The sequence below is a fragment of the Erinaceus europaeus genome, chromosome 10, assembly GCF_950295315.1.
Source record: "Erinaceus europaeus chromosome 10, mEriEur2.1, whole genome shotgun sequence".
NCBI lineage: Eukaryota > Metazoa > Chordata > Mammalia > Eulipotyphla > Erinaceidae > Erinaceus > Erinaceus europaeus.
The window spans coordinates 56,025,587-56,037,128 of record NC_080171.1 but is presented as its reverse complement, the minus strand read 5'-3'; the positions used below and the strand labels follow the sequence as shown (position 1 = coordinate 56,037,128).

Genomic DNA, 11,542 nt, shown 5'->3' with positions numbered 1-11,542 from the left:
TGGCAAAAGGAGGGTGCAACTGGCCTGGCAGAGCTGAGTGACCGGGTGAACCTGGGATCCTGGGTTCTCTGAAGACAAGCTCTCAAGCCTGCCTTTTAAATAGGGAACACAGATTTTCACTTTTCAAAGCATCTTTCTACACGTCAACTTCCCTGTTTTTGTTTTTATTCATGTATCCAACATATTGTATTGACTAAGAAGACGTCCTACATCTAGAGTATTATATTCATAATACAGTTTATTTACCCCCAAAATCTTCAGGGTGTCAACCAGAAAAACTCTCTTTCCTGCACTTTTTCTTCTATCAGTGTTGATCTCTTACTAGGAACCTATTTTACACCCTAATCTTAGCTCCATTTAAACCCTCTACTTTTTTTTCATTGGTAGGCAGGTCTCTCAGTTCTATGGTCTTCTCCATTTGGTTAAGGATAACAGAACTCCAAAGGAAATTAAACTCTCTAGAACCAAAAATTGACTGTATTTCTCATATGACTCATAGCAGAACCTGATGATTATTAGTGGTTCAGCTTCTCTGAAGATTCTTATTCTACCAGATCATATTCATGGATATTTGTATACTTCTTTTCACTAGCACCACAAGTTGACAGTATAGCAAACATGCAACCTTTCTTCTCTTCTCTCTTCTTCCCATGTTTTATTGTGTTTTTTTTTTTATTTGTTTTGTCCTTTCTGGAGATTTAGAAATCTTCTCAGACTTTGCCAAAATCCTTATCAGGAAAACTGGTCTTTCTCAGAAGTATGCATGGGTGCCAATTTGAATTGGAAATAAAAAAGATTTTGGGAGTAGGGTGTTAGCACAGCGGGTTAAGCTCAGGTGGAACAAATATCAAGGACCTGTGTAAGGATTCTGGCACCCCACCTGTGGGGAGTCTCTTCACAGATGGTGAAGCAGGTCTGCAGGTGTTTATCTTGCTCTCGCCATCCCTGTCTTCCCCTCCTCTCTCCATTTCTCTCTGTCCTATCTAACAATGAGGACAACAAGAACGACAATAACTACAACCATAATGAAAAAAACAACAAGGGCAACAAACAGGAAAATAAATAAATAAATAAATAAATATTTTTTTTAAAAATGTATTTTTTAAAAAAATAATAAATATTTTTTTTTTAAAGTTTGTGAAATTCTTGATTTCACATATGGATTTGTAGGAATACAGAAAGCTCTGGAGAGTTTGTTTTGGTGTCAATTATCTCACACTGGAAACCATTATAACAAAATGGTAAATTCTGGGATTTCCTCTTTTCCTTCACCTGAAGAGGGTATACAGTTTTACTTTTGCCAGACAGAGACTTCATATTCTTAGAGACACAAGTGAACGGGAAAGAAGTTTTCCACATCACTCTTTTATGGAATTGGCAGAAAAGCTTTACTGGTCTCAAGGCAAAATGCCGTCTGTGATATTCTCAAATTTTTCTTTAAAGTGTAAAGGTGGCAAGAACTTCATATTTTGTCTGAGGAGAATTGGCAAAACACCATTTTACATATATGTGTGTAAATGTAATTAAGTTTCTTATATATGACTTTTTATGGTGGAGAAACAAGTTGCTGTACTTCACATCTATTGGTAAGAGTGACCTCATTTGTAACCTTAAAACCTTGAAACAACTGAAATTGTAGGAAAACAATTAAATACTGAGAAACCCGCCTAATCACTGATCACCACCTTCACTCACAATGGAGAGATGAAGTCTAGTGATGCCGTTCCTCAGACATGACAGTGTCCTCAAGACAAACTCTCCTGTGCTCACTCCCTCCAGGCAAGCTCACTAAATCTTGAGACCTTTAGGAGTCCTCTACTATAGAAGGACTAATTGCCAACCAATCCACACAATCTTCACTTGCCTCCAGAGGGTTTGTGTCGGGAATCCTAGTTCAACATTCTGTCGTGACACTTGTCCTGACCCAGGCCCTCAGGTAAATACCACCAACTTCTAGATTCCAATAGCAAACATGTATTTCATCTTAGTAGACAGAGCAAGAAAACAACTGTGGTCATGTTACATAAAAACAAGTAAGTTTTTATTTTTCCAGTGCAGGATTGATATTTACATCATTTTATTTTAAGTATTATTTATTTTTTTTGATGGTTAACAATAACATCTCCCAATAGATGGTATATAAGAGAAATCAGTACACTACTGTTGTTTATTCAGATAACACTCTTCTTACTAAGTTTCGCTTTTTCTTCTTTGCTTGTTTTGTTTTCCTTTTTTTTTTTTTTCTTTTTTTTTTTTTTTTGTCCTTCTTCACCATATGCTGAGGATGAAAGGGAGTGAGGTTATGACATCATGGGGAAATAGCCTTCTTTCCTTTATGGTTCCTGATCTGTCATTTAAATTGTTTGCAATTTCCATTTCAGTTAGCGGTTTGTGGGTCTAATATTGTCCTGCAGTTAAAACAAAGTGAAGTAAAAGTAGGCCAAAAGGATGCACCATTTTTCTGTTTCAATACCTCTAATTCTTTGCTTCTGAATTCCACTTTCCTAGAAAGAGAATTTGACAAGTGTATAAAGATAGACCACAACTATAAGTCTGCATGTATTGAAAATGAAAGAGGAAGTGACATTTCTGCTGACAAAATAGCATAATGTAATTTAACAAAATTTGATGCAACAGATATGGGCATGGTGTGGGGACAGGTGGCTCTCCTGGTAGAGCACACACATTGTCATGTACAAGGACTGGGGTTCAAGATGGATAGTAACTTGGGAACCCCTGCAGTGGAGGAATGGTTAGAGGGATGGAGTGTTTCACTGTAGTCATGACTCAGTCACGTGGGCTCTGACTGTCCTCCTTCTGAACCACACAGATTCCAGGAGACAGCCCATAGAGACCCATGTACTCTTTTCCCTGAGAATGACAACTCTCTTTCTCACCATCAGCCCAAAAAGGGCTTCCTATTTCTACTGATATAACTCAGTGAAGAAGCACTTCTGTTTATCTCTCCAGTCAGTGGCTAAACTGTGGGTACAATAAAGGTCTTGTGTAGGACCAGGACTGAAGAGTCGCTTACATATCGAGACAGAAGCACTGATGCTATAAGGGGAAGGCCTACCTTCCAAAAAACTCTAGTAAGAACACCAAATCCAACTTAATCTTATACAGTTGCTTCTATTGTCCAGTCTCATCCTTTTATCCAATACCATATGCTAACTTACAGTGAGAGAAATGTATCATTAAAGACAACAGTAAGGGCTTGGTGATAATTCAGCTCAAGGACAGGCACTTTGCCATGCATAAATCCCTCCTTGGAATCCCGGCTCCATAGAGGAGAAACCACAGTACCAGCAGATATCCCAGGACTGGTGAAATGAGATATTTCTTCCTCTCTGTCTCTCACTGTACATGAAATTTGAAAGGTGAAAAAAATACTTGTCCTGGAAACAATAGGCACACATACATGAGGATTCAGAACAGCAAAAATATAATAAAATTGATGAAAATATTACTTGCACTAGAAATAAAGCTTGTCCACATAACTTTAGATATGAAAATTTTGATGGATACAGTCTTTTTTTGTGTGTGTTCATTTATTTATTTATTTATTTATTTATAACAGAGGACTGATTACTTCTGTTTTATGGAGGTCCTAGGGATTGAACCTGGAAACTTGGAGCCTCAGGCATGAAAGTCTCCTGACATAACCACTGTGCTGTTTTTATCCCAGCCACCATGATGAAGTCTTCAAGAATGTTCCCTGAGGAGTCAGATAAGAATGAAGGAATGTCAAAGACAAAGAAGTGATTTAATATTTAAAAAGAAGAAAAAAACACACATGAACAACCAGAAAGGTGAGTTACTAGTAGAGATTGTCACAGGCTTTTTATTTGTGTTAATAAAATGTCAACCTTTTCCCATATAAGAAAATAATATTGTAAACTGATAAAATTTTCATGAAAACTTTTGCTTTGGAGGTATTGTTGTTGCTGGTTTATCAGAGCATGCACAGCTGACTTACGGTGCTGGGGACTGATCTCAGATCTAAGATGCCTCAAGCAAGAAAGTCTGTTGCAGTACTGACAAAGATGCTATGTCTTCAGTCCTATACATTAAAAAAAAAAAAAACTTTTTTTCAAGCATGCATTCTGTAAACCATTAAAATTATGACACCAGGACACATTTCTTGACATATGGACAATTTCATGGTGAAACAGAAGGGAAAGACAAATAACATCTGGAAATACTACAGTAACAGTAGTCTTATCGTGTTAAGTTTCTTAACAGCAAATGTGTCCCAAAACAGCACTGTACCCTCATAAAACAAAAAAGTTGTCTCAAGTCAGAAAACTGGTCCTTAGTGGCTGGAGATCTTGATCCTCTTGACCAGTAGGGGGCACTCCTCCTCTGTAGATTCTTTAATAAACAGAATAGGTTCTACTTTCTAGGCTCCTTTTCCTCCAGGGATCATTCAGCCTCAGCAGCTGGGACTTTCCCTCTCTACAGACATAAAGTATACAGAGAGGGAGGTGTTCCTCATAGTGGAGTTTCTGAAAAAAAAAGAACTTTCGTTCAACTTGCTTCCAGTTGGTGGTTTTGTGTTGCTAAGAGAAAATTGACAGAATGCACAAGGACATCCGAAACAGTTGTTGAATAGGTAGAACAAGTGAATGAGAACGTGCTGGGTATTTCATCACTGGATGAAGGCATTTTGTGATAGGGGAATAAAGAAATGAATCTAGAAAAACAGAAAGGAAGAAGAGGTGTGTCAGTATCAGACTCTGTAAATAAATACTATATATTTTCAGTTTTTGTCTAATTATGTCATCTCTCTTCCAGATATGTCTACTAACCACCAGCAGTTAAGTGACCTCTCTTGCTGTTGTCTACAATGTGTATGTAGTTATCTACTTGGATTTTTAAGATCTTCTCCAGGGAGATTGTTTTTTCCAAGATTCTATACTTGAGGCCGTCAAGTTTTTTAACATTGACTTTCTCATAAAAGAATATAGGAAATCATCATCTAGATTTTATTTTGTCATTTTTAAATGTTTGTTTGTTTTTACCAGAGCATTGTCGGCTCTGATTTAGGATGATGCTAAGAATTGGTCTTAGGAATTCTTGAGCCTCAGGCATGAGAATATTTTTTGCATAAACCCTATGATTTTTCCCATGCATACTATTCTTTCTTTCTTTGTTTTTTTATTTAAGAAATTAGACATTACCAAAACCATAGGCTAGGAGGGGTACAACTCCATACAATTCCCACCACCCAATCTCCATATACCACCCCCTCCCCAGGTAGCTTTCCCATTCTCTATCACCATGGGAGTATGGACCCAGGGTCCTTGTGGGTTGCAGAAGGTGGAATGTCTGGCTTCTATAATTGCTTCCCCGCTGAGCATGGGCGTTGACTGGTCAATCCATACTCCCAGTCTGCCTCTCACTTTCCCTTGTAGAGTGGGTCTCTGGGTAAGCAGATCTCCAGGACACATTGGTGGGGTAGTCAGTCCAGGGAAATCTGGTCAGCATCATGCTGGCATCAGGAACCTGGTGGCTACAAAGAGAGTTAACATACAAAGCCAAACAATTGTTGAACCATCATGGCCCCAAAGGCTGGAATAGTGCAGATGAAGTCTTGGAGGCGGTGGGGAGTCTGACTGCAGAATCTTGTGTACTTCTGCTTTCAGGTATATATTTTTCCCTCGTTTATGGACACGTGTGAACATATGCTCTATCTCAGGGGACCTGCTCTATATCTAGGTTTGGGGACTTTACTGGGGAGTGGACCACCTGGAATGAAATTAGAGAATACTATGACATGAATGGTCTCACCTGAGTGATGAAGCTGAAGGGTTGTCATTCCACACCTGAAGTCTCTGGACACAGTCTGAAGTGAAGCATGCTAGGGTGGCACTTGTTGCATTGATTAGATTGCGATCAGTGGGTGCAATATTATTTGATTTGAATTGAGAGAAGCATGCAGAATAGTGGCATGCACAATATTCTGATGAATTCTTTTTTAAAAAACATTTTTTATCTTTATTTGTTTATTTGATAGGAACCAGCAGAATTCAATACGGAAAGGGTGAGAGAAAGCAAGACAGACAGACACATGCAGCACTGCTTCACCACTAGTAAAGCTTTCCCCCCTCCAGGTGGGGAGCAGGAGTTCCATTCTGTGTCCTTGGACATTGTAAATCAGGTGCTCCATCACCTGGTTCCTGATGTATTCTTTATGAAGAATAGTTCCCACATATATAGTCCCTGACACACACATTATATACAATCTTGGGGAAGATTTAACTACTTTAAAATATATTATTACAACTCTACACTCTAAATATATTTCCTTTCTCCTTTGTAGATGTGAGAAAGGAGGCTCACTTGTCATGCATGGGACCCTTATTCAAGCCCCAACACCGCAGGAGAGCAGCATAAGAAATTTTTATATTTGTCCATCAAAGTCTATGAAGTATTTTCAGTTAAATTTGTGAAAATTATAAAACTCTCTTCTTCTAGGCCCTTTTTTTTGTAAATGGGTATACAAGTGATCCTGCAAGATATTTTATTAAATTTTTTAAATGTTTTATTTATTTGATAAAAATAGAGAAATGGAGATGGAAGGGAAGATAGAGATGGCGAGAGAGAAAGACAAAGACACGACACTGCTTGGCTGCTAGTGACGCCTTCCCCCTTGCAGATGGGGACCAAGGTTTTTAGGTTTTTTTTTTTTATTTTCCCAAAATCTGCTTTATCTATGTGCCAACTTCGGGTCCCCACATGACACTTTTTTAAGAATTTTTTTTCACTGAATTGCCAGTGCTCAATTTCTGAGCTTTCAATACCATGTCATTTATCTGTGTGTCTACTTTTTCACTTGTAACATGCTTTCTTGATTACTGTAGATTTAGTGTGTGTGTGTGTGTGTGTGTGTGTATGTCTGTGTATGTGTTTGCAGAATCATGTTAAACTAGCAGTGCTGGGTATTGAACCCAAACCTCCTTTGTTGTTTAAGGCATGAATGTCTTTCTGCATAATCACTACACTATTGTCCTTCATTACTGTAGTTTTTGATGAGTTTTGGAACTTAATAGTAAACATCCTTCATTTTTTCCTTCATCGTCAGCATTTGTTGACTATTGACATATTTTTATTATTAAAGAAAAGAACTTTAGCATCTGTAAATCTTAAAAAAAAAAAAAAAAAAAAGACCGCTGTCTGAGAGTTTTAGTGAGATTGACATGACATGTCAACAATATTTAACCGTTGAGTCCAATCCATTTTTCAGCCACTGTCTTTAGGGTTTTTTCTCATTATTTCTTTTTTTATTATCTTTACTTATTGGATAGAGACACGCAAATATCAAGGGACAGAGAGACACCTACAGTCCTGCTTCACCGCCTGTGATGCAACTCCCATGCAGGTTGGGAGCTGTGGTCTAGAATCAGAATCCTTATGCTGGTCCTTGCGTTTTGCACCACGTGCACTTAACCTGCTGCACTACCTCCCGACTCCCAGAAGTTTACTTTTATGAGTGGTGAAATATCGTGGTTGACTTTCCTTCTTCTACGTGTTTCAACCCAGTTTTCCCAGCACCGCCGGTTGAAGAGATACTTCTTTCTCCTTTTAATAGTTTGGACTGCCTTGTCAAAAATTAGATGCCCATAGGTGTGGGGCTCTAACAGGCCTTACACTACATCTGAGCTATTAACCTACTTGGTAGCCTGACAGTATCACCATTTCCTAGGACTATGAGCATATTTCTCAGTTATACTAAGACAGGATCTGATATTTGGAATGAATTTGTGAAGCTGGACATTTGTTTACAAATGATGCTAAACACCACTGCCTGTTAGCTATGCATTAAAGAAGACACCAATTTAATAAAACAAGGCACAAATTTAATAATACAGACACAAAGATTATCATGTTGTCTGAATTTCAATACAGTGTGTTTAATAATGAACATGTAATTACATACATATTTTCCAAATATACACCTGATAAATATTAAAGAGAGTAAATTTAATAAATAAATTATATTAATAAATAATAGATAAATAAAACATCATGGCAGTCATATTTCAGGAACATATCCTTGCTTAATACAACAGAGAAAATATTTGCTAATTAAATTCAGTCAATTCTGTGACATTAGCAGCAACAAGAGTCTGTGGAATGGCCAGAGACACATTGCAAAATGGCAACTAGTCCAGGAGATTCACTTCATGGCAACCCCATATCTTCATCCATGACTCTTTCTTGCAAGGTTGTGGACAGAGAGAAGGATCTCATGATTTCCACTCTGACGACCTCCCAGGCACACCCACTGTACTTCTTCTCTTTCAGGTAGAGACGAATTCTCTGGAAGTACCTCTTCATCTCCAGGGAAGCTCTCCCATAGCTCTGGGAAGAGTCCTCCTCTGTCACCAGCTGCACCAAGCAGGAGTCCAGGTGTTCCAGCCGCTGGTGCAGCCCTGTGCGCACCTGGTCCAGGAGGGTCTTGTCCCAGGCAGCAGAGGCGCGCTCTGACAGGAGGAGCTGGAAGGCCTGCTGCACCATCTCATGGTGCACAGACATGACCCGGGCCTTCTGCAACTGGCTGCCATCCACCTGCTGCCAGGGGAATCTGAAGTCTCTCCTGTCCTTCAGGCAGGACAGAGGGGAGAGTCTCCTCATTTGGCCCAGAAGCCTCAAGTTCTGGATGCTGTCCAGGACATGGCTCTGGGGCAGCTCGCAGCCCAGAGAGCCACTGGGGCCACAACTGAGCACTACCAGGGGCATCAGGAGAGACAGCAGGAGGGCCATTAGCAAAAGGAGGGTGCTGAGGGCCTGGCAGAGCTGAGTGACCGGGTGAACCTGGGATCCTGGGTTCTCTGAAGACAAGCTCTCAAGCCTGCCTTTTAAATAGGGAACACAGATTTTCACTTTTCAAAGCATCTTTCTACACGTCAACTTCCCTGTTTTTGTTTTTATTCATGTATCCAACATATTGACTAAGAAGACATCCTACATCTAGAGTATTATATTCATAATACAGTTTATTTTCCCCCAAAATCTTCAGGGTGCCAACCAGAAAAACTCTCTTTCCTGCACTTTTTCTTCTATCAGTGTTGATCTCTTACTAGGAACCTATTTTACACCCTAATCTTAGCTCCATTTAAATCCCCTCCTTTTTTTTCATGGTTGGCAGGTCCCTCAGTCCTATGGTCTTCTCCATTTGGTTAAGGATAACAGAACTCCAAAGGAAATTAAACTCTCTAGAACCAAAAATTGACTGTATTTCTCATATGACTCATAGCAGAACCTGATGATTATTAGTGGTTGAGCTTCTCTGAAGATTCTTATTCTACCAGATCATATTCATGGATATTTGTATACTTCTTTTCACTAGCACCACAAGTTCACAGGATAGCAACATGCAACCATTCTTCTCTCTCTTTTCCAAATTTTATTGGTTTGTTTAGTTGTTTTATCCTCTCTGAAGATTTAGAAATATTCTTAGACTTTGCCAAAATCCTCATCAGGAATCCTGGTTCTCCTCGGAAGTATGATGGGTGCCAAATCAAACTGAAAAAAAAATTTTTTTCAACACCACCACCTTCACTCACAATGGAGAGATGAAGTCTAGTGATGCTATTACTCAAACATGACAGTGTCCTCAAACCAAAGTCTCCTGTTCTCACTCCCTCCAGGCAAGCTCACCAAATCTTGAGACCTTTAGGAGTCCTCTACTATAGAAGGACTTATTGCCAGCAATTCAGCACAATCTTCAAATGCCTCCAGAGTGTTTGTGTGGAGAATCCTACTTAAACATTCTGTGGTGACGCCTATCTTGACCCAGGCCCTCAGGTATATACCACCAACCTCTAGCATCCTATAGTGAACATGGATTATTTCTTAGTAGACAGAAAGAGAAACCAAGTGTGATAATGTTACACAAAACCAAGTGATTTTTATTTTTCCAGTGCAAGATTGGTAGTTCCATTATTTTATTTTTAGTGTTATTTATTTTTTTAATGCTTAACAATAACATCTCCCAATAGGTGTTATAGAAGAGAAATCAGTACACTTCGGTTGTTTATTCAGTTAGCACTCTTCTTACTAAGTCTTGCTTTTTGTTGTTTGCTTGTTTTGTTTTCCTTTTTTTTTTTTTTTTTTTGTCCTTCTTTGCTTTATGCTGACAGTGAAATGCAGTGAGGTTATGACGTCATGGGGAAATTGACTTCTTTCCTTTCTGGTTCCTGATCTCTCGTTTAAATTGTTTGCAATTTCCATTTCAGTTAGTGGTTTGTGGGCCTAATATTGTCCTGCAGTTAAAACAAAGTGAAGTAAAAGTAGGCCAAAAGGATGCACCATTTTTCTGTTTCAATACCTCTAATTCTTTGCTTCTGAATTCCACTTTCCTAGAAAGAGAATTTGACAAGTGTATAAAGATAGACTACAACTATAGGTCTGCATGTATTGAAAATGAAAGAGGAAGTGACATTTCTGCTGACAAAATAGCATAATGTAATTTAGCAAAATTTGATGCAACAAAAATGGGCATGGTGTGGGACAGGTTGCTCACTTAGTAGAGCACACACATTGTCATGTACAAGGACTGGGGTTCAAGATGGATAATAACTTGGGAACCCCTGCAGAGGTGGAATGGTTAGTGGGATGGAGTGTTTCACTGTAGTCATGACTCAGTCACGTGGGCTCTGACTGTCCTCCTTCAGAACCACACAGATTCCAGGAGACAGCCCATAGAGACCCATGTACTCTTTTCCCTGAGAATGACAACTCTCTTTCTCACCATCAGCCCCAAAAGGGCTTCCTATTTCTACTGATTTAACTCAGTGAAGAAGCACTTCTGTTTATCTCTCCAGTCAGTGGCTAAAATGTGGTACAATAAAGGTCTTGTGTAGGACCAGGACTGAAGAGTCGCTTACATATGGAGACAGAAGCACTGTTGCTGTAAGGGGAAGGCCTACCTTCCAAATAACTTCTAGTAAGTACACCAAATCCAACCTTAGTCTTATACAGTTGCTTTTATTTGTCCAGTCTCATCCTTTTATCCAAAACTATATGCTAAATTACAGTTGGAGAAATACATCATGAAATTCAACATTAAGGGCTTGGAGATAATTCAGCACAAGAACATGCACTTTGCCATGCATAAAACCCTAGCTGGAATCCCAGCTCCATGAAGGAGAACCATAGTGCCAACAGATATCCCAGGACTGGTGTAAATGTGATATTTCTTCCTCTCTGTCTCTCATTGTGTATGAAATTTGAAAAGTGAAAAAAATGCTTGTCCTTTGAAGCAATGGGTACATGTGAATGAGGATCTAGCACTGCAAAAATATAATAATAATTTATTAAAATATTATTTGCTCTAGAAATAAAGTTTGGCTATATAACATTAATTCTGAAAATTATGATGGATGAAGTTTTTTATTTTTTACTTTTATTTTATCTTATTTATTGATTTTTTATTTATTTTACCAGAGCAATGCTTAGTTCATGTTTGTGTTGGTGCTGCAGATTGCACCTGGAAACTTGTAGCCTCAGGCATGAAAGTCTTCTGACATAACCA

The 11,542-nt window shown here is 38.8% G+C and overlaps 1 protein-coding gene across 1 annotated transcript; it reads right to left on the bottom strand.

The window, feature by feature from the left end:
• Positions 1-8,187: 8,187 nt before the first annotated feature.
• LOC103125183 (interferon omega-1-like) lies at positions 8,188-8,769 on the bottom strand. Its single transcript, XM_007535957.2, has one exon. The coding sequence runs from the start codon at positions 8,767-8,769 to the stop codon at positions 8,188-8,190; it is 582 nt and encodes a 193-aa protein (XP_007536019.2).
• Between the last annotated feature and the right edge of the window lie 2,773 nt (positions 8,770-11,542).